This window comes from Apus apus, chromosome 14 (assembly GCF_020740795.1).
Source record: "Apus apus isolate bApuApu2 chromosome 14, bApuApu2.pri.cur, whole genome shotgun sequence".
NCBI lineage: Eukaryota > Metazoa > Chordata > Aves > Apodiformes > Apodidae > Apus > Apus apus.
Window position 1 is genome coordinate 12,955,322 of NC_067295.1, and position 24,719 is coordinate 12,980,040.

Here is a 24,719-nt window from a genome sequence, read left to right on the forward strand (position 1 = left end):
GTGATTATTTATGCCTTAGATGTAAAATCATTAGCTTTCAAAAATGGCTTTTTTTGGACTTCCTAGCGACGATGTTTATGGGAAGGATTTGAATTGCTCTAAAAGAACTGGGGTTGGGGGTATGACCATGTTCGTCTTCCATGCTGTTGCTACAACACACTTAGAAACTGTTGCTGGCCACTACTGACTTCCAGCAGAAAAAAAACCCAACCCATACCTCCTTAACTTCAAAATTGTAACCAGGATCAGAATTTGGTCTTGTTGAAGATTCCAGCGATAATACAGATTTAAGATACAAAAATTTTAAGAAAGTGAAGAACTAATCATAAAATTTAAAGAAAAATATTCAAGAAAAACTTATGAACCCAGATACTCTATACCTATGTGTGTCCATGTTCATGTATAAATACAAAAGAGATTTGCTTTTGTTGCCCACTAGGCTTAAATAATTCCTGGAGTAAAGCGACTGTGCTGAAATATAAATTCAAATAAAATATAAATAAAATAAAATATCCTGTAAGACTGGGATATTGCAGTAAATTTCATGTTATACTATCTACATTCCAATAAAAAGGTATTCATATATCTTCTGTAAAAACTTCCATATGCCCAAATAATTTAGGATCCTGCATCACAAATCTGTAAATGACTTGCAGATAACATGAATCAAAAAAAGAAATCAGACAAAGAAACCAAACATCACACCAAACAAGTATTCTGTACTTTTGCATGTTTTAAAACATAGTAAAACAAAATAGGACATGGACAACCGTCACATAATCCTTACCTGCATAGAATTCTGGACTATAAACTGCACCAACAACTGGATTTAATTTCCAGCCTGCAGAAACATAAAACATAATGGAGTTAATATTGCAATTACTAGTAGTAGCAGCAGCAATAATAATACTACTAAAAATGTTTGGGTTTTTTTTCATTTTATTTTTGTATAGAGGGATGCAGATAAAATGGCTTCAAAAAAGGTAATTTTAATGAAAGTTTTATAGGCCTCTTAGATTACAGATCTTTAATATCGGACTATGAAGTGTGGAATAAGTAATGAAGCAAGGCATTTTCTGGACATGTAGTACTGGAGTAAATTATCAGGCAAATTACCTTGCCTGCAATGCACTGTTACTATGGCCTTTTTCCCTTAATCTATGGAATTAAGTCAGAACTAGTTCAGGTATCTCTGTATCATGTAACACCAGAGTAGATCGGTTCTTTTTCATTGCTTTCACTCTCCAGTTACAAGCCAGACAGGCCAAAACAGTTCATTTGCTGGACACATTTCTATTAAGCATGTTTCTAATGTGTTAGTGTAGGTTACAAGGCAATCAAATAATCTGCTCATTTGCATTCTACTCTGGGATAAAAGAAAGCACAGACATTGACTGTATGGCAATCTCTACTATGACACAGAAGAGATTTGCAGGCTGTGGGATCCCAGTCAAGTGCCAGAGACTTTTCTTCCATTTGCAGTTGTACATCAGACTGTCTGCACTCAAACAGGGGAATTACAGGCAAGTACCAAAAGTGGCTGTACCACCTGCATTTATTTACAGCTGATAAATGCTGTTAGCACGTGGCTATAAAGTAGCTGGCGTGTAAGAGAACACCACAGTCGCATTCTGTAAAGCTCTTAAGTGGTACAAATGCAGTCACTGCCTTTATCTTAAATAATCATTGTCCTCCCACAGCTGGCATATAACCAAAGCATGGAAGCAAGAGAGATTCTGTATCATGTGCTCTGGCCAAACTCCAGATGACTGCTGTTGTGTCCTTACACGCAACGCAGCATTTCCAGGTCAGCCTGGAGAGCACAGGGTGGCTGCAGAAGGGCCTGCCTTCATAGCATGTGGTGAAAGACAGGAATGCTGAAGGAACTGGAGGGGAATTGGGAAGAGAATAGCAGGAGAGAACACTGGCTAACTCCTTAGCCTTCTCTGCTGTGGTAAAGTGCCTGTTATTGTGTTTTGCTCAGTCACAGGTAGATCCGCTCCCTTTTAACACCAAATTCCGCAGAACATCCCTCCACCCACACTTTCATTGTTTTTTTGTTCTTTTTTTTTTTATTTCTTCTAGTGTTTGAACAATCTGAACTACTGGGACTGAAAAATGAGGGGTTTTCCAAAAGCACAGTTGAATCAGAGGAGTGGGAAGCACCATTCCTAAGTGGCAATAAAGAAAAAAAAAAAAAGAGGAAAAAAAAATAATCTTGTAAACTCAAGAACTACTGTACTTTAAATAGATCCTATAACTATGCTGCTAGAAACAAAATACAGCAAAGACAGGGACAGCAAGACTTTCCAAATCAGCAGAGCCAAGATTAGAAGAATTTAAATGCAAACTGTATTGAGGCCTAATTCTGCCTTGGCCATACCAATGTAAAAGCACAGTACAAGACCCTAAAACCATAATGCATTTAAAGGCAGAAAAAGTGTAATACAACAATCTCAATAATAACACAAGTAAAACTACACCTACCCTTTAAAAATACTGCTTTCTCTATCTGATGCACAGTAACTATTTACCAGCAATTAATTGTTCAGTAACAGAGGCAAAGGGTGTTTTTGAAAGGCAACTTATTAATAAGCTCAGAGTAAGGAGCAGCATTGCATGCAATTGCTCTGTGGAAGTAATTACAGTTGCTGTACATAGCTAAAAGACAATTATGATAGTTGAAAAACAGCCAACTAAGAAGGGTTCAAATTACTTTCTTCCTGAAAATATCGCACAATTTTACCTGACCATTCAATTTTACATACTACATGACTATATTCATGAATACTGGGGTATAACAAATACCCTTAGCCAGATTTTGTGACATTAAATCACTGAAATTTTGAGACTTTCAATAAAAATCTCTTCAGAGCTTAGGCACTGTTTAATGTTTCAAATTCATCATTTCTTACAAAGATCACTGATCAACACCATCCAAAGTGAAAGACGGGCCCAAGTATCAGATCTGACAGCTTTTGCTGTCAAAGAAGCTGAAAGACACCTCTCAGCCTCTAAGTCACACCAAAAGGCCTACAATTTGTCTGAGAGAAAGAAAAAATCTTACAAGACTCAGATCGCTCCTCACAGCTGAAATGCACTCTTATCTTTCAGTTCCCTAGCTCTCTCACAGGGATGGCTGGCTCGTCTAACTTTTTCAAGCTTATACAGGAAATACTTCATTCATCTTGAAAATAACAGTAATTAACTTTATCTCATCATCTAGCAATGTGCTGGCCCAGAGCTGTGTGGGTTAACCAAGTGTGACAGGAGTTCATGTATCTGAGCGAGCATCTGCCAAGCAACCCTATTTCAGCAGCTGGAGGAGGCAAACTCCTGGCAGTGGGTGTAATTTTGTGCATTTTTCTTACCATTACAGTACTTATCTCCTTTTGTTCAGACTACAAAAGTTCAAAACAAGGAAACAAACTTGTGCCTGCCCCAAAAACACCATCTTAGACAGTCAGCAAAGGAAACTGAGGTGCTAAAGGGCGGGAAATTGTGGCGCTGCTGAGGGTGGGCAGGGGCTCGTTCAGGTGGCACAGGCCGGGCAGGAAGGGCGGGAAAGCAGTGCGGTCACTCTGTCCTGTCACACTGTCCTGTCACCCACATCGCAGCCCTGACACACTGACCGCTGCCTGCCTGGCAGGCAGGGAGGACAGGGGGGAATTCAGCTGCAGTAAGAGCCACTCCCTGTGAATTTGAGTCTTAAGTTGTGACCAACAGAAGGCTCAAATTTAAGTCTTTGCAAACATAAGCTTTAAAACATACATACGAGGAGGGGCTGAGAGAGCTGGGGTCGTTTAGCTTAGATAAAAGGAAGCTGAGGGGAGACATCCTCGCTCCCTACAACTGCCTGACAGGAGACTGTAAAGAGGTGGGGACTGGGCTGTTCAGTGAAGTTACAAGTGGTAGGACAAGAGGCAGTGGCCTCAAGTAGCCCCAGGGGAGGTTTAGATTGGATGTTGGGAAGAATTTCTTCCCCAAAGGGTTATCAGGCATGGTTTAGTTAAGACTTGTCAGTGCTAGGTTAATGGGATCTTGAAGGTCTTTTCCAACCAAGGTAATTCTGTGATATCCCTCTACTGATCTCTGTTTCACTTCCTTCACTTACTGCTGCAGTTCTCTGAATCTGCTTTCACACAATTCTCTATTCCCTGCAACACCTGGAATCATTTCCTGAACTGCACTACGGGCATCAGAAGAAACATATACATGTGAACAGGCTAGATTTGAACATCTAAGAATGTCTCTAAAAAATTTCGACCAACAAGTAGAACACCTGACACTGAATTTATCTGCAAAGAAAAGGCAGGCTGATCTGCAAGGCACATGAGGTCAGCCATCAAAATCATCCTGTCTGATAAGAAACTTTCACAAAAACCTGTCCTAGCAACTGAGCATTTATGAACTACTCATGTCAAGAATCATCAAAAGTCACAAGAAAGCATACTTATTTCACAAACCACACAAAAGCAAGCTACTTATCTGAATAAAGCTGCATATATTAACAAAAAGAAGTCTAGTTTTTTATGTTTTAAGATCTACTGACTTTTGCAATCATATTTATAACATGAGCCCTGTTATAAACCTACCAGCAGTTTTCAGGAATAAAAAACAAAATAGAGTGTACCTTATTTTTAAATTACAGTAAATATTAGTGCCCGATGTTTTCATACCACACAACACATGCTCCAACTACACTTTGAATACCTGCCAATAACACATCAGTCACCACGTACTCCTTGAAAAATAAAGCCACACGTGAAAAAAGAAGCAGTTCTGAAGAGACAGGCATGTGCAAACAAACCATGTCTGCCTATCTGCATCAGAAGCATCTTGCAAATGTTGAGATGCTTATAGAAGAACACACAAAAGCTAGCCTTATAGTTAAAAGATGAGACCTTTACTTTAGACAGCAATAATCTTTAATAATCAGCTATAGCACTGGATAATTCCTGGCAAAATGATAAAGAACTCGAATCACACAATGTCAGGACTGCTGGTAATAAAAGCACTGATTAAACTAAATGAAGCACCTTGCATGTCTACACTTTATTCCTTGTCGTTTGTAATGATAATGCAAGAAGAAAATAATTATTTTTGTGTTTTTACTTAAGGGGATCTCAGATATTAAAGTAAAAATAAATAAATCAACACGTATGAACTACAGCCAGAATTTGCCTTCGTAGATACCCATCAAAAGGTGTGCCAAAGAACAGCCTGCAATGCCTTGGATATATGGATTCAGAAACATGAATGCTCATTTTTATGCACTAATCAGGAGGTTGGTGAGATCTACTCCAGATGGGACACGATGGAAAATTAAAGACACGAAACATTTGAGGTGAGAAACACTTAACAGCAGACTTTAATAATTCTGGGTTTGGATATTAATAAATGTTAATATATGACTAAAGCAATTCTGCAATGTAGGACACAGAGGTGAACCTCATCTAAAACCAGATTCCTCAGACTCTCACATCTCCATTTCCAGAATTCCCTTCCTACAGCACTGGGGTATGTAACATTATTTAAACATTAACAGTTTTGTAGCCTTAGGATAATGTGAATAAAAAATATACATCATCATTTATAACAAAACTACCTTTATCCTTTTATCATTACAAGATAGGAGACAAAGTTCATAGTATCATATGTGCAGAGTTAATTTAGTTTCCTATTGCAACAAAATTTTGTTATGTGATCCAGCCAAGGTTCATCTCTCCTTCACTATATCCACTGACGTCTTAAAGCCAGTGAAAATGCAGATTTTCCCATCTGCACTATTTCCAACTTCCACATTTACATACAAAATGAAGATTAAAAGTTTCTGAGAAAGCAGGAGGAATTTCAGATTTCATCTCCAGATGATTTTAAGTAGCTCAGTTATCACATGTCAAATGAAAACCATCACTATATTTTATTTATACTGTGGTAGAAAAAATTATGAGTGTCTCATAAAAAAAATCAAGCCACTGTCTGCCTTGGGTTTTACTAAAACCTCACTAATGAAACCTCAGATATAGAAAATAAGATACATTATATTTCAGAATGGAAAAGAATCTAATCTACCTGTGGAAACCTTTACTGATGTACGTGCAGATTTCATCTGCTTTCTGCTGGATGGGAAAAACTAAATTAAATTGCAAAGCAAATAATTATAACTACACAGTTTAGTAAAACTGAAAAATGTAACTGCAATTCACTTCAAGTGATGTATTATTGTTTGATGCTGTTGAGTTTTCTGAACTAGCAAATGAAAACAACTCCATCAAGCACCGCCAATGGAAAAAAAATTAAAATGTATTGCTTCCAAACCCCTCAAACATGCATGGATTATTTTTCTATCTTTACTGTACAACATTATTCCAACTTCAGTAAGTGTTAGAATATTTTTTTTTTAGATAGCTCAGCTTAGATTTTTCCATGGTAAAAAAACTGGAAGCAGCACCCAATTATGGTATGCCCTTTACTTCTAACAAACTGTGGAAAGAAGATACAGAAAATTATCTTTGACTAGATGTGTGTCTTGGTACTAAAAAGTAACTCATGCTTGACAGAGACATTCTTCTTACTCGTCTCCCTTCCTCCATCATCCAAGCAAAATTGAATTCTCTGATTAGTTCATTCATTGCAACGTTAGCACTGCACAAAGCTAGAAGAGAACAAGGCTTTAGGGATAGCTTCCTGTACAAAAGCCCCTGCAGTTCATCACTCAGGTTCCAACCTGGCAAAATGCTGCCTGCTGCTGCCACAGGGCTGTGAGTTAGCTGACCTTCACACAGATGAAATTTATGCCCAGCCAGATCATGTTTGAGGTTGCTGTACGTAGGCTGAGCCCAAGGATATGCAGGGCATGTGGATTCTGACACTTGATGAGTAGATGAGTCCACCCCTTCAGCAGCAGAACAAGGTGTCACATGCACTGACAGCAGGACAAAGCACAGAGATCTCTTGCACTTACCATTCGTGTAAGGGTTGACCGTCTTTTTATTTGTCATTACACGTGCTGTTGCATTATTTACCTAAGCACATAGAACACTGGATTAGAAAAGGGTTACAGGGAGGGTCCATGTTACTATCAAATGCATGCATTATTACTGCTATTAGTCATGTAAAAATAAAATGCAATTTAATTTATAGAAGGCAACAGGTGCATAACAAAATCATAATATTTATAATTACATTTACTTTCATAACCATTTTAACTTACAAATCATTTCAATAAAGCAACATCATATCATTTAAACTTTAATAAAAAGACATTAAAAGCAAATTAAAAGGTACTGCATAATTTAAGACATAAGAGCATGCTTGTATTCCATGATAACACTGATACAATAAATACTCAAAACAGAAAAAAAAAAGATTATATGAAGGAACATGCAGTGGAGTAGAAGGGAAAGAGACAAGGTACAAGGAAACAAAGAAAATGTCAAAAAAAGGGACAAACAAATTTTAGCAGTGTGCAACATAACCCTTTAGAAGAGAAGTACCATTGGAAAAGCAACATCTAGCATTCAACACTTGGAACAAGAGCCTTTTTCATTGCAAGAATTAACAAAATCATTCAAGCTTTAAAATCACAGCTAACAAAAGGATAAAAAGAGGGTGCATTATTTAACACAATATGGAGTTAACAATCTGAGTAAGATGTGCACGAAGTCATATCCTCAATCCAATCAGTGCCTCCCAGGCTTGCTTAAAACGTACACTCAATTACAGGCGTACCAATATAGAAAAAAATGTAGCATCAAGAAAACTTAATACAACAAGTCAAAAAAATTCACGTGGTATATCAGCGCTAAATACGTGAAACGGCAGATGGACTTCTCCACTTACCATTCAGCACCATCGCCAGCATGGGTATGTATACAGTTACCATGGTTACTGAGAGTTTGGTGAGGGCCCTAAGCGCTATCGTCGAAGGGGGAAAATGAAAAGGCAAAATATGCAACATCTTACTCAAAAGACGACAGCATTTTCAATTGGTATTTTTTTTATTCTAACAAATATGACCGAGGCAGTATTGAAGGGGATCCAGTGGCACTAAAACTCATCCGAGTTGGGCTTTTCATAGAGATGAACAGCTCAGGCCACCCAGCCCAAGTAGACTGATGGCCTTATTAAAAACACATTCTTAAAATTGGTTGGTGTCTAGTCTGCCTTTGGTTCTTTTTCTTGTACATCTTTTGGATGCTTCTTTCCCAATCTGAATTTTTTGAAAGCCACTGTGGATCCCACATCAACCCTGCAGGAAAAAAAAAAAAAGAAAAAGAAAAAACAAACAAACAGAAAAAAAAACCAACCTTTTGTTTGATTTTGGTTTGTCTGTCACACTTTTTTTTTTGTTGTTCTCAATTTTTTTTTTTAAATTTTGTTGTTGTTGTTGTTGGCAGGTTTTTGGAATCTACTGCACCCATTGATTTACAAAACATCCAAAATAATAACTCCAAGATATTAAAGCTTTCATTTTTTTCTAATTCTGTCATCCACCTTTCAGCAATAATGATAATAATAATAATAATTACAAAAGAAATGATAATAAAAAACCCAAGTAAGGCCAGATTCTCTCTTTATATATAAATATATATATATAAACAATGGGTAGGGGGAAGGGGAGCACACAGAAGACACCAATGATGCATCTGAAACAACAAATGAGAGTGAAGCAGACATTTATAAAAAAGATGAAAAGGAAAATATTTTGAACATGCACCTCGATTTTACGGCCCTCTACCACGGTGCCGTGTAATTTCTCCCTCGCCCTGTCCGCATCAGCACTATTTTCGAAAGTTACGAAACCAAATCCCTGCATGCAGGAGGGAGAAGGGGGGAAAACAACATGCACATTATTATTTCAGTCAATGACCACTCGTTTGCTTATGTTCTCTCTCTTTAATTTAATATTTTTCTTGTCCTTGCTTCATTTCTGTAACATGCAAATTAGAAAAATTATAATTGTATTGAGATGTGCAATAAATAAGCGACAAATGTGAACAAATTTTCTGTCATCAGTTAGATAATACCCTCTGAGAAATTCAAAGAATGATACCAAAAATACCTTTCTACATGTCACTACAGAGGAAAATAAATATAACAATAAGAAAATGAAATTAAAATAAATTACAGTGTCTCCACATAGAAAGAAATGAACTAATGAGAAAAGAAAATGAACACATTTTAATGACATGCAGATAACGAAATAAAAAACATGTGCACAAAATTCAACACTGAATGTCAATATACTCTAAAACATTGCCTACTTAATCATGCTGTTGTGATCATAAGAAACATTGTTCCCATGCAACACTAGGGTAACTTAAACTTTTGTCAAACTACACAGCCTTTACTTATTTTTTTATAAAAGAAAAAAAAAAAAAAGAAAACCACCAACAGAAGTACTTTTAGAACAAAGTATAAGCTTTCTTATATTAACAGATCAAATAAAATCACATGATGTGAATAGAAAAAGAAACTCTGATAAAGGAATAAAATGCAAATGTTTAGAATAAGTTTAACTGGTTCATTTACTGTTTCTGCACATTATTTTCACATATAGAACATGCAACTGGCAGAACTCCAGAATCCCATGTTAGTGGGACAGGAGAACACTTGACAAATGTGAAATCCTGCCTAGGACAAATGTTTGGCTTTATTATATGAGACTAAACAAACATTTCAAATCCTCCTAAAACAATTTTTATTGTGTTAAGTTACTTTAAACACTGTTTAAAATGGCAAATATTTCTGAAAAAATCTGACATGGAAAAACATTTCAGAAACATACACCAACCCTTTGAAGCAGTTCTCATGTGAACACTACAGTGCCTTTGTGTGCTTTCCCAAAGGTGACTGAACAAATAAGCTGCTACATCCTTGGTGTTTCGTAACAAGAAACACTTGCCAGATACACGTGGCTGCTGCATAAAGAGCAGGCATTGCTGCACATATGTGAAGTCCTACTACCACCTTTTTCTTTACTGTTACTGTAGCTTGACCTGTGGAATTAGAGCTTTCCTCTGCTCTGCTCCTCAGCAAGAAGCATTGTGGCTCCTCCTTTGCCAGACCACTCCTAAGCTTTGTGGTCACTATTAACCCACTTACTCTCTCCAGTTCTACCTATTATGTACATGGTGACTGATTTTTTAAAAAATACAACAAAACAACAGAAAAGAAAAAAAATGAAGTGATAGTATTTATACATTTTATACAAAGAAGAGACCAAATGAGAAATGAAGGCAAACCAACATCAATCACCGAGAAAAACAATGGATATGAACTCCAAAATTAATTAATCAAAAAGAGTTAACTAACTATCAGGGTCGTTATACGAGCTATTTGGGTTATTTTACCTACTGAAAGAACATATATACATGTGTTCTTACACATACACATAATATAGAAAATCACCTGTATCTACAGTAGCAGTTTATGTTCTGTGCTCTTCAAAGTAGCTTAAACAAATCATCTCTTGCTCTTTTTTTGTTTTCTTTTGTTCTTTTCCTAAAGGCACCCCCAGGCTGAGCTCAGCAGGACTCTATCCGCAGTGCCCCTCCTACCATTTTTGGCACATCTGTTTCCACACATTTCCTCCACTCCACCCTCCACAATTTTCGCACCAAGCCACAACCTCACTTGTCACAAGACACTGAGGATGTAACTGTCTTTTCCCCAGAACACCCCAAGTTTTCAAGAGAAAGTGAATCCCCCTCCTCAGTATCAATCCCTATGTTCTAGATGCTTGCATAAGGTTTTGTTCTATCTAAACCCAGCCTCAACTTCATTTTTTTTTATTTCAAGCGTTTCCTCCCACCTTGTAGAAGCTTGGGAAAAAAAAAAAAAAAAAAAAAAAAGAGACACAAAATTTAAGATGCCATCAAGAAAACATCCCTGAAACCATCAATCCAACAAGCCCAGGTCCAGGCAACACCAGAAACCGCCCCAGTTCTGTTTACTCTCCCCTCTCCTCCTCCTGACCAGCTGCACCTTTGCAGAACTGCAAACATTTGGTGGGAGTTGGTTACTCAAAATTTTGAATCAGTCATCTTAGCTCACAGCACTACCAGTTCATTTTTTTCAAGCAACTGACAGAAAAGATAAAAACCTAATTATATTAAAAAATTAGAAAAAGATATAGAGTGGAGCCACAAGCCAAGATAAGACAGGAACTTCAAAGATTCTGAAAAGAATACTCATTGTAATTTTTTAATTTCTTATGTTGTACTTATTCTCATAATTAACACTATTTAAATTAAGCTCTTATTATTTATGCAAATCTTGAATTTTACCTAGCTGACACAAATTCAGAGAACACAGGTTCAGTCATTGCACATTCAAATATCTACACAAACAAATTAACATTAATTTTATATGCAGCTAATTCAACAGCTACTGTAGCTTAGTATACTTACTATGCATTTTATTAACCAATTATATAAAATTCTGCATTGTATTTTTCCAGTCTGCCAAACGATACAGTAGTAACCAAATCAGTACCTGAGAAGGTTATGTTTTAATTTGGGAGGTGATTTTGGGCTCTGCTTATTTGCCAAAATACATTACTATAATATACCTCTAAATGTATTCATACACATGCACAAACAGATTTATGAGGGTACATGTGCAGGATATAGCTGTATAGTGCATTAATTTACAGCTGTAAAAAATGGTACTTGCTGGTGTTCCTCTATCTTTGCAGCCTTGCACTTGTGCCCAAGACACAAGCTGTTCACAGCTCCATGCAGAGCTGCAGTGTTAAGTTGGCATAGCAATGGAGGCTGTATTTCAAATTGTCCTTCCAAGATGATAACCCAAAGAAAGCTAAGTTACCAGCAGTTTTTAATGTTACTTTCATCAACAGCTTTAAGAATTGGCAAAGGCCAGCCCCGCTTATTTAACACACTTGTAAGAAAGATCATAGAATCATGGAACGTTTGGGTTGGAAGGGAACTTGAAGATCACTTAGTTCCAACCCCCCTGCATGGGCAGGGACACCTCCCACTAGACCAAGTTGCTAAAATCCCCGAGCACCAAAACAACACTGCAATTCTTGACGTGCTTTAAAAAAGTTTCAAATGTCATCAGAATTGTCATACAATTCTAGGAAAGTCAATTATTATTATGGCCCTAAATAAACAGAAATTTGTAATATGAAACATGCATTATTTTAAAGTTTCTTTTATGGAGAAACTCCCTTCTATAAAATTAGTTTATATTTTTTGGTGGTGCTGCAGCATTATGTTTTTTGAGTCTGCAATTCCATTTTTCTTAACTATTATGATATGAAAATGAGCTCACCATCACTGTTTATGAAAGAATATTTTTAAACATTATTGGAATAAAAATAAACAAAACCAGAGACAGACATTTTCTAGCAATTCTTCTGTGCCAAACTGCAGCTAGAAACAAGTTTGAATTTTGATCCTACAAATTTTTTTACCTGTACTCAGTTTGAGACCACTTAGTAGTCCTTTCAGTTTCAGTGGGATTTTATGAAAACATAGATAAGCACTGCCAGGAATGGGACTTTAATCTGGTGCATCTTAAATCCTACAGAATGGACATGAAATGATCAGATTAAACAAAATAATAAGAAAAATAAAGGATGTTCCTCTTATTCCTAAACCTGTTTAATTTGTATTTAATTGAGAGACTCTAAGGGTACTTCTGCTAATCAAAATACTACCTAGCTACACCTGAGAGAACTCTAAACACTGAGAAGCAGCAAACATAAGTGATGAGATGCATCTCAGAACTGCTTCAGCAGAATCTTCAGCAGCTTCCTCAGAAACAGCAACAAGGCAGCAGTGGGTAGTGTAGTATTTCATGAGAACAGGTCTTAAGAGTCTCTAATACAAAGTGTGTAACTGAAGGAGTGACATGACAAGCCTACCTAGAAAAGCCTCTTCCTTGTGAAATCCTATCTAGGAGCTTGTTTTTAGCAAAAAGCTCTGGATTCTTCTCTGCAAGATCATTATAAAAAGACCTCCACTCAGAAACAGCACTTCCTGGCACCTCAGCACCAAACATTTTTTTAAATGCAGCTTGATGCAGAGATGGTGGTTAGAGGTCCTACACATGTAAGATTTAAGGACTAAAGGAATGTGTGAACCATTACCACATGTGTACTCAGCTCCACTCCAGCTTCAAAAGAAGCAATTAAAGGTGGCAAGTGAGGGCTGTCTTTTGAGATGTATGAAACTACCCAGTAGAAGCAGGTTCTGGACAATGAACATCTCTGGCAAATACTATGGAACAGCTACAATGTAATTATCATAAATTTCAGGCAGAGAAAGAGGATTCTAAGCCACCAAATTTCATACATTTTGATTCTTTACTGAACAAAAAAAGTAAATGTGTCAACTGAGTTTGGGCCAGCAGGCAAGGGTGCTGCTTAATGAACGTCAGAATAATTTTGGAATATGAAGCAGGAAATTTCAACTATTTTGTTGTGTTTTGTTTTTTTTTTATATAGGTGGTGGCTTTCAATTTAGACTAAAAAACCAGTTACATTAAGGAAAAATAAACCAGCTATCTTTTTAATTCTGTTAAAGAGAGATTTATGATAAATCTTATTACTAAAAAATGACAAAGAACAGTATGTCTGCAACAGGAAAAGAATTCCATCACTAATAATAAATCATATATATAGGTTACAGGAAGACTCGACTATTGGGGGATGAACATCCCAGTGTGTATGACACGGGAGGAAAAGGACAGAGATGCATATGGCATAACACACACCCCCTGATAATGCAGCTGACAACATAGGTGAAGCACACTGGGCTACAGTTGTGCAGCAGTTAATGATGTTAATACAGTCATTACTATTCTATCTTGCTTTATTTCTTAAATGGTGAATAAATTGAAGTAGGCGTTTAAGGCAAAGTGATTTCAGGAAATAATAAATGTTTGCAATACAATAAGAACTCTTGATCAAATTAATGTTAATATAGATTGTTTTCAAAGGGTTGGTGTACTGAAGCTTCAACTGAAGAGGAAAACATCTGCACTTAGATAATCTAGATCAATCACATATTTTCTCAGCTAATTACTAAAGAGGATAGTTAATAGGTATCATTATCATCTTTCATTTCAACAGGGGGGGGAAAAAAAATACCTGTACTAATACAGACCTTCTACAAATATCTGTAAGTATGGACTCATCTTGTAATATAAACAAGATAATTACCAGTGAAGACTAAAACCAGCAGAAATCAACATTCCTATAAAAGAGATGACAGTTTGGAGTAGCTAAAATTACCCCCTTTAAAAGATATGAGTCCAATGATTTTCATGCTGCTTAGGAAACTGAATGACAGCTCAGAAGATGTTTTTACTAACATGGAATTTCAGACTCTGTTTTTTACAGCAGTGCAGTTGTTTCCTTTTACTCATATAAATATTTCAACAAATAAAAAAATTCCATAGGTGAATTAAACTGCTTACCTTTGAGCCTCTCTCATTAAAAATAATTTCAACATCTAAGATTTTACCAAATTGCTGCAAAGAAATAGAAAAGTGACATGAAAATAAGATAACTTTAAGACTTGTATTATATACAGTACAAATGCTTGTTTCAGAAAATGGTGCACCAAATAGTTAAAGAATATAAAATCAAAGATAGCCAAGCACCAAAGAGGACACACAGAAGAGGAGCCAGATCAGTACTACAGCTGAATCATACGTATCATTACACTCATCACTATCACTCTGATAGGCAGTTATGAACTTAAAATTCAGTGAAACCACCTGACAAAGAGGAAATCATCATTAAACTGTGATTACAGTCGAGTGAAAGGCTCAATTTTAATTTTTTTTTTATTTTTTTTTTTTTACTTTGCCTTTGCACATGGTAGGTTACTTATTTGTGATGCATCCAGTCCATCTGCTATCACAATGCTTCTCCTATGCAATGTGCTAGTGGTTAATTTGCTTGCAGTGTAAGAAACATCACTAACAAGTCAGGATTAACTGCTGCATAAACACTGGTGCCCTCTGGTCATCCTTCCCTCTGAAGGACCTTTGTTTCAGAGGACTTTGCAGCTGCTTCCCAGGACAGATGAAGGAGTCTGGCTACTTCTGCTTTCCAGTAATAACACTTAAACCAGCTGGAAGTTTTGTCACTAGCCTCAAGGAGCGAGGACTTCTCTTCACTCTTGCTGAAAAGGGATAACCATTACTCCCTATGCAATTATTGTCTTACTAGAATATAATTTGGATATTTTTCCCTGCTCAGAATTGCATTTTTATTATAATATTCCTAGTAACTATTATTACTATTGAACTTATAATAGCAATCACATTGTGGCATTGTTCTCACACACTGAACTGAACCACAGTTGCTATCCCAAAGAAAAAGGCTCTATTGGACTTGCCTTAGTAAAAGAATAACTGTCTGACTTGGGCAGTGCTTAGAACACTTCCTGCTGTTACACATTTTGTGATATCCTACTGTAATTATCAGTGGGGCATTTTTGTTATTTCCTAAGTCAATTAAATCCAGTATGGATGAGTGTTCAAACTGATAAGTGACACAATAGATTAAATAAAAAGGCAGAAATTAGAAGAAAGCAAATGAAGAGTAATCTATCAGTAGTCCAAGGTACTGCAGAAATGAGCCTATATTTCAGTATTTTAATATAGAATAAACACTTACAGGGCAGAAAGGACAGTATTGCTTCCCTAGCTTATCAAAGTGTTTCAACTTGGTCATGAAAATCAACTATCATTTATTATCCCCTGGCTTATTTTATGTCATTGCATTCACCATCTAATTAATGTTTAACTGAAACTTTGGCCTATAAGCAGACACTTGGCAATCCTTGGCTCTGTTTATGTCCATGTAAAAACATCGTTTGTTGTGTAGAATGTGGTCATGATGCAGAGTTACCATATTCAGTATCAGACATATCACTCACACTTGCAGAAATTTAATTTTTCTATCAATTCAGAAGATACAAGTTGACTGTTGACTGTTACCAAGTCATTCTAAAGCTGGAAAACACTACCCATTACCCAGTTCTCTAGTCTTTTGACACCTAAGACTTGTAAATACTGAAAAGAAACGTAGTTATTAACTGCATTACTGCAATTCCTGAAAATAAAATAACCCCCTTTCATTTAGCGTACTTTCAAATAAAATCGATTTTAAGTGGTCTGCTTTATTTAAATAAATCTGCTTATTTTTCCTTAAAGGGTTAATTATTATCCCTTCTGCTATTTTGCTGATGTGCTGCCAACTGCATTTAGGGGCAATTCCTTGTAGCAAGTCAGACACAGCAGAAGTGTCACTCATTTCCCAATACTATACCAGGATTCTTTTTCCAACGAGTGTTTCCTTCACTGCACACACACAAATACTGAAAAACACAATGCCTTAACTCACATACAAAGACATTAAAAGAACTTAAATATCTGAACCAAGCATGAAAGATGGAGACAAGTTTAGTGCTATGAAGTGCTTGGTGCTTCACTGCATAACAAACCGTAACGCGGAAGGGAATTAAGTCTTAGGCCGAAATAAGAAAGCAAGAGGAACACAAATAATTAAATGTATTAACTTGGAAAAGGACAAGCTGGGTTCTAATCTGATCAAGTACTATTACTATATTTTATTTAGTGACATTTCAAAATGTCTAACCTCTCATGGTTGTGAGCCTAGAACCAATGGCACATATGAGATGTGTGAAACAGCCAATACACATGAGAGGAGCTGATGGCCTGGGCAAAAGCAAAAATTGAGAGACTTTAAAAAAATACAGGCAAAGACTTCAGAAGCTTAGAGACCTAAAAAATCTGTGGGGGTTGTTGAGGATTCCTGCTCCTGGTCTTCCTGCTTAAATTCAGCCCATGCCTTACTTGTATGGATTTGGGCTCCTTGCTTATGAAGTCAAGCATTGACTATTTTTCAGTAGGCTCTCCAAAAATCAATAAACACGGGCTTATAAATCCAGATGTGTACACCAGGAATATCTATGGATTCAATATTTTAAGCCAATGTAGGCAGCTTTTTTGGAGAGTAATACAAAGCAGCACAAGATGTATAATGGACTCATCTGTATCACATCTTGTAGAATCAGTAGATTTTCCCAGGTGTGACCAGCAAATTAGATGTTTGGTTATAAACAGAAGAGAATCCTTACTGAAAATGGTTAAAGAGCCTGCATTACAGATAGTGCTCTCATGGTTGGCTTTAATATGAAATACCTGTTGCAATGTAAATATTAAAAAGCATTAATAAAGCATGAGTACTTACACCAAACATTTGTCTAAGATCTGGATCCCGGAACCTGAATGGTATATTTGAGACGTGAAGCCGTTTTGGCTGTGATTTGTTTTCTGTGTTTTCAGAAGACTGTGTCTGTTGCTGGCCATCGGTCTGTGCTGCATCATCTGTCTGCTAAAAGGGTAAAGCAGAACAAAGTAAAGCACACTAAGTATGTCTGCCATTTTTAAGATAAAGAGGTGGCCTTAAATTCTCCTAAAAAAAAATTTACTAAAAATAAGCTGAATCTGCTCTGACAAAGGTGCTGAAAAATACCAGAAGCTGAAACACATGCAAATCAAGTCCGTTTCTGTATCTGTCTCAACAGTATAGGTTTTCAGTGGTATTTTTATTATGTATTGGAATAAGTTGGGGAATAGAAAGGAGATTATTATTAGTTTATCTTCTTAGCTATTTTAAAATAATGAATTATTATGCCTCCCGACATTGTAAGGCTGTTGAAGTCCCTGTAGCCTCATCAGTGTTTGCCAGTGTAAGAAACTGAATCTCCATGCCCAAATAACAGCCTACTTGCAGAAGCAAACTCTACTCTTTCAAATAAGATTAGTACTTTCACTCAGAGGCCACTGGGACTTCTACACGGGAGGCAGGTAACACATCACATCCTAGTTGCCATTTCATAAGCAGTGTTAATGGGCACTAGAGGGTCATTTTGCCTAGATAAATGGTCACTATTATGGAAAAGGCCTTGAGTGGAGACAGGGAACAGAAGGATAATCAGTGGTGAAGGTTTCCTGACAGACAAGTGAGACCCAGTAACAAAGTTGTAGGGATTTTCTTTGTCACCAAAATAAGATCATATCATGGTATTTCCTACAAGAATACTGTTCTCTAGTTTTAAAATGCTCTTTTATAACTGAAGGACATTTCTGCATATTACAATTTAACAAACCAACAGAAGTACTAAACCCCTAGAGAGATTAGGAAAAAAAAAAAATCCTTCATCCAAAAAGTAAAACTAACCAGTGCAACTCTATCAGTATATTAGAAAAATTTCTGGGTTGTGTTCTTCAATGATATGATACTAGTAAACCACTGCAGGTACAGCACACATTCACTACAATAAGATTTTACCCATGTATGTAAAAACAGCAGTTATAATGGCTATTTTCTTTTGCACTAGTAGAGGAGATTTGGAACAGAAGAAGAAGAAACAAAATAAATTGAACGAAACTACAAGGATCATCTTAGAGCTGTTACTCTATTTTCTCTGTCCTTTCTCTTCCTTCTGAGCATATTAATTTTCCAAGGATTTACTTTTCTCTTGTGTTCTAATGTTACAGTTCAGCTTGTCTTTCTAACTTGTTTAATTAAAAAAAGACAATATCACTCATTTCTTTCTAGCATCAAATTTCTTTTAAAAGACAATAGTTTTAAGCAAAACAGAAATGGTTAAATAAAATAAACCTTACCACACATTTTTAGCACCAATAGGCCTGTTAAGGAAGAAGCAAAAGAACTCAGACATAACACAATTTACATCAGCAATAACTCCCATAGAAATTTAATTCTGGCAAGTTAAATAACACTTTACAAATCAAGGTCCTTATCATTTCTGCAAGCATCAGTTCATCAGCAACGTCCACATTTCACTGGGTACAACGATACTTGTACATAAATGCAGAGTTTTGTGTGCACTAAAGAGGATTTTCAAGTGACCTAAACAAGGAACCAGGAACAGCTCAAATTTAAACCTACAACTCAGTCAGTGCCAGCACATCTCCTCATCGGCTACCCCCTCATCTCCCAGGCAGGGTCCCACAAACTGAACCATTAATGTTTATGAATTTCTAGTAATGTAAATGCTAAACATGGTACATAACTGTTGAGACAAATGTGCTCCATGCTCATTTGTTCCTATCTAAAACCATTTCAGAAATTCAAAATTTAGATTTCAGACTACTGTTCCATCCATAAAACCACAGAGATCACTTTCTACCCTCAGGCCTTAAAAGGAGATAAATGTGAAGGAAATTTGGTATTTGAGAGCAGGTTGGGGATGAGGGACTAGAAACTCTTGAAACAAAACACTCCAGAAGAATTTAGGGTCAATTAGATTAATCCAAACAGAATTCAAGCATTCTGAAGGTGCTGTTCAGCTTCAGGAACAAAGAGTGCACCAGGAAGAAATTATATAATCAGCGTAATGTAGCAATGCAAATTGGAGAAAGTAATTTCTGTTCATTGTATTAATATAAAAGCTGAGAAACAAGGAGTAGGAGGGTTGAGCCGTGCACTATTAGCATACCAAAACATTAGGAGCAGCTTCTCTGCCAAGAAGCAGAGCAAATATATTGTCAACAAAAAGCCAGTGAGGTTTCTGAAGATCATGTGGAAGTGAAGGAGCTAAAAATCAGAGCTGAAGTGGGTAAATCCAGGTCCTGTCTTTCCTTCCGATTTTACCACTTTTGTTCACAGAAGCCTGAAATTAGTTTTAGCAAATAATGTCTCCAAATTTGGGCAGTAAGGACTCAAAACCAGACACTTCCGATACTCAGTATCATCAGCTTCATATTGGAAGTGCCCTTAAAGAAGTGCCTGGCAGAATTAGCAGATCCAAACCTTTTAAAATTTATGAAAAGGCTTGCCAATATAGCTGTGCCTTTACAAAGCACACTATGATTCAGCAACCTGTGGATAAGCCTAGGAGATCTGGAGAAGGATAACTGCAAATTTAAATCATAATGTGAAGCTTACACAAAAATTTCTGAGCAACACTAAGGAAGTAAAACACACATTGGGACAGGCTGGATTTTGCAAAATCCCAGAACGGAAAGTTCCAAAAGCCCTGTGAACTCAAAGAGCTAGAACACAATTTACCTTGCACATCAATAATATATTTCAAGATAACATTTTCATTGCAAGAGGATCTAAAGATTGGTGTTTAATATTTCTTTAAAAATCAACTGAAGTTGGTGTTATGACATTAGCTTCGCTACATCCCTGCAGTCTAGGACACAATCAGCACAAGTCCTGATCTCCTATGTGTTTGGTCTCTTTCAATGCCCTCCCTCTCAGAAACCAAACAAGAAAATTAGTGTACTTTATGCAAAACAAATAAATAACCTCCTTAAGCCTCATCATTAAAGAGAAATTCAAAAAAGTGTAGTCTGCGTGGTTTTTCACATGACCTAATTTTTTTAGTACAAAGCTCTATCAGAATTACCTTCATGAATCAAAAAGTCCCAAGTCTAACTTTGTGGAGAGATTGCTACCCATAAACCAACTGTTCAACAAGTTGCCTTTGTAACTATCTGCTGTCTGGTGGTCCTTACTTTTCCTTGTACATGTATTGGCTTTTTTTCTTACAGAAGATGACAAAGTAAACTCATACACAACTTCAAATCCATTATAATCTTGTTTATGGAGCTGCTCTCTAAGCAGTAACTTTTCCATGCTGTATTTGTGCACTTTGTTATTGCTGTGTAAACATCTAGCATTTTTATGTTCTGAAATAGCATCTTATTTTTCCAGCCAGTACCTACAATTTATCAAGATTATTTTGAATTCTAATCCTGTCCTGCAATGTACTTGCAGTCCTTCCCAGCTTGGTATTGTTGCAAATTTAATAAGCTTACACTCTATTCCATCATTCAGATCATTAATGAAAATGCTGAAAAGCACTGAGTCACCACAAATCCCTGCAGAATTCCTTTTAATAAATCTTCTCATTTTGATAGTGAGCTACATCTTAAACACAGTTTCCAGCCTATTGTAGCTGCATGTTTACCTGTCGTGGCTTGGACAGTTGCTCTATCACCCGACCCCACCTGGGAGGGGGGATTGGGAAAAAGAAAGGAGGCCTGCAAGTTGAAATGAAACCAGATGTACCAGAATAATAATGAACTGATATTAACCCTCATTCTAATATAAGACACCAAGTCACAGTGAGCTCCAGCCCGCAGTGCTGAGCGGGGCAGGTTCAGCCAGCCCTGCAGCACAGCAGCTCCAGCCAGACCAGGACTGTCCCAGCACATGGAGGAGCAGGCTGGCCAAAGAGATGGAGAGGACCTTCTCAGGAAGGCAGCCATGGTAGAAGTCCCCAGAACATCCCCCCAGACTTCCAGATGCATAGCGAGGGTGACGGTTATGGTCTGGAATCCTTGGGTTGGTCAGCCTGGCTCAGCTGCCCTGGCATTCACCCCTCCTGGCTCTCTGCATCTCCACAGCTCAAGCCATCCTCAACTTTGGTCCCTGCTGACACCTGCATACTCGAGCAGCTTATCTCTTCTGTTCTCACAGAATTGCACTTGGCAGTCTCTCAAAACTACAGTTTCTCTAAACAGAACAATTATTTTAGAATTCTGTCCCAGCAAAAGCAGGACATCACTGTACTTCCCAGATGGCTTAAAATCATGTGTTGTGTGAAAGTTTCAAATACTTATGAAAAGCAAGTAAAACATTCAAAGCTTTTCCTTGTCCACAAGGCCACAGTAGAAGTAAATGACTTTGGCAAATCTGTGCTGATGGCTATTCTTCTTGTACCCTCAGCATTAAAAATGCAGTGTGCATTTACTTGTTCCAGTACATTCACACGACTGAAACTTTGATGCCAACACATCCCTTTACCCTTTGTAACCAACATTTCTCTCTCTCTCCTCTTTAAAAACTGGCATCAAGTCTACACTAGTCCAGTTCACCTGTACCTCTGCTCAGTATTCTCAAGGTAACAGACACTAATATCTCAAAAATACTATCAGTTTAATATTTAAATACCTTGGAACAGAGTTAATTAGAAACAGTTAACTCAAACAAACCCTCCACACCTAACTTACCTGAATATTTTTTAATTGGTTTCTTCCCTCTTTGAGACTGACAACTTTTTCTGACAGCTGGGAAATGACTAATAATCACCCAGCTGAGGCTGACTTCTAGAGTGAGAAAACTTTCAAAGCAGAAAGGTCTTCTTACCCTTCTTCCCAAGATTGCATGGCCTAAAGTATGGAATTTCTCTGAGACTGTAAAGTTCTTGAACACTTCTAGAATGCTACATAATGCTTCATAACTGTTAAAGCTATTAAAAATATCCAGCATGTGGCAGTTCAAATAATTTTAAAAGAAGCAACAGATCAAGAAGTAAAGCTACCAATGCACTGAGCACTGGTAATACAGAGCTTCAGTGCTGTAGGAAATCAGTGGTAACTGCAGGTTCTCAGCACCCTTGAAAATTACTACAGCTTGGCTTTTTTCCTCTTCATGTCAGTCAGCCCTGCATCAGGTTGTGTTTGAGCTCTGAGCTTTAAGATGTCGTTTGTGATCTTCACTGAAAGGTCATTTTCACCAATATATTGCATGACTTTTTTTCTGTTCCACTGAGAATGTATTTCTAATCTAAAAACACTCATAAGCAGTTACATATTTTAGCAGCTTATCGATGAGTACTGCCTGAAAGGAACCACTGGATGAAATCTGTGGGATCCTATTGACTATAAAACAACAGACACTGCTACAAAATCTTATTTACATGAAAAACATTTGCTATGGATATTTATTAATACACAATTGCAAGTTTCCAGCACCATTTTAATGTTATAAATGTTAAAATAAGTTGCTGAAACTTGAATCCTTTTACGACTGTTGATTGCATTTGTAGGCACTTCATACAGAATTGAGATGCTCCATTTCCATAATAATTTCTAACTCAATCGATATATATGAGCTACACAAGTTTAATCTTGGTGAAATTTAATTTAGGTATGGACAACATTCTGAGAAAATCATGTGAGGCATGTGTGCATCTCTATGCAGAAATACATCTTCATATGTCAATTTTAATTCATCATTTCAGAGAACAAAAATTGCTCTTTATCTTAAGACCCTGTGTCATGCTATTATTATTATTCGTTGATAGCTTTTTATAGTTCACTTTTCTCAACCTTTGTCCAGTCTTATTCAATACATACATATCCATTTTAATACAAATGTTTTGCGTTACCATCTCATAAATATTGAAGAGAAACTATTTGACACAAAAAATGAGGAAATAGATCTAACCCCTGAGAGAAACAAACACTGTGAAACTGACTTCTTGAGCTAGCCAATTTAAATGAAATAGCTATGTTCATAATATTGGGCAGAATCATATTAATATTTATCACTAAAATTATCAAATCAACTACCAGAAGTGTGTGGAAGTGTAAATGATAATAACAAATATTTAAATAAAACTAGGACTAAAATCATATTCCCTTGCATATCATGTTTCATTACAATATCTGAAGTAATTCTCTGACAGTTCAAAATATACTCAGGAAAAAATGACACAGAAAAGAAAATCCTTCACTAGTCTGCATTCAGAAAACATTGCTAGGGAAGCTAATGCAAATTACATCTGATATAAAACTTCTGAGTCTCAGTTGTCTTCAGTATTTATACAGAGTTTACAGGAATTTGTTTCTACTGATTTGTTCTCTCTCTCATAATCACTCAGGGCTGTCAAATCATTGCCTTTTCTGGCCAAATCATTTATACTGCTTCTGGTTACCACTCCATCACATAGTTGCAATTATAAAACATTCAATAATCTTACTATACAATAGCCTTAAATCTTATATTGAAAGATATAAACACAAAATAGAGAAACAGAAGACCAAAATCTCACATACAGAGAAATAGAGGCAAATTCCCTTTAGTCTCTTTACCTCTGTGAGCTACTAAAGCCTCAGGTGTCAGGGTAAACTAAAATGGAAAACATTCTTATATATAGGTAAGTGAAGCCAAATCAAAGAGGGTGTTTCAGAAAGTGATTTTATATTTCTTGTAAGACAATTTCAGTATAAATACAGGGTACACTTTTTAACCAAATCCATCATCAGGACAGTTGAAATAAAATCTAAACCCTGATTTTTCACCTCTGTAGCTCAGTTCTAGAAACAGAAATCTGCTATCTTGAAAAGACTTCACTCAAGTTCTTCAAAGACTCCACACTGAAGTCAAGTTCTTAAAACCTATATATATTTTGGCCAGCCTAGTTTTTCCACAAATGTCATAATTACCAATTCTTCCATTTTATCTGGGAGGAGGTAAAATGCAATGAAAAAATGAGGAGTGTCAGTTATGCTGCAAGCTTTGAGAAGTTTTGTGGTTGACAAAGTGCCTTCTAACAACTGGCAACAGGCACAGATTATTTTTAATAAAATATGGTTTGTAGTGTTTCTGCAAATGCAGGCAGTGCCCTGCACTCCTGGAGCCCCAGTGGAGCACACCTCATCCTTCCAGAGCTGCTGCTCCTTTTGGGGCCAGGTAGCCATGAAGAGTCTCAGCTCATTTCATCTCACCACCAAAGAACACATGATCTACGGTGCTGCCTTGGGACTGACTTGCACTATAAGTTTCTCATATCAGAAGAAAACCATTTTCTAAAACATTTCAGCCATTTTTTCCCCACTTTCTAGCTTTTTCCCAAGAATTTAACAAAGTTTATGAA

At 36.7% G+C, this 24,719-nt stretch overlaps 1 protein-coding gene across 41 annotated transcripts in view; it reads right to left on the bottom strand.

Annotated features, from left to right (window-relative positions):
* Positions 1-24,719, bottom strand: part of RBFOX1 (RNA binding fox-1 homolog 1) — a 1,074,031-nt gene that overhangs the window by 77,782 nt on the left and 971,530 nt on the right. For 38 of the 41 annotated variants that reach the window (XM_051631815.1, XM_051631814.1, XM_051631813.1 and 35 more), the window contains 5 exons: positions 17,264-17,407; positions 14,455-14,508; positions 8,723-8,815; positions 6,968-7,028; positions 788-841 (listed from right to left, as the gene is read on the bottom strand). In XM_051631815.1, the coding sequence (XP_051487775.1) occupies positions 788-841; positions 6,968-7,028; positions 8,723-8,815; positions 14,455-14,508; positions 17,264-17,407 (406 nt within the window). The remainder of the gene's footprint in view (positions 1-787; positions 842-6,967; positions 7,029-8,722; positions 8,816-14,454; positions 14,509-17,263; positions 17,408-24,719) is intronic. The other 3 variants (XM_051631846.1, XM_051631817.1, XM_051631811.1) reach the window with 1 other exon arrangement.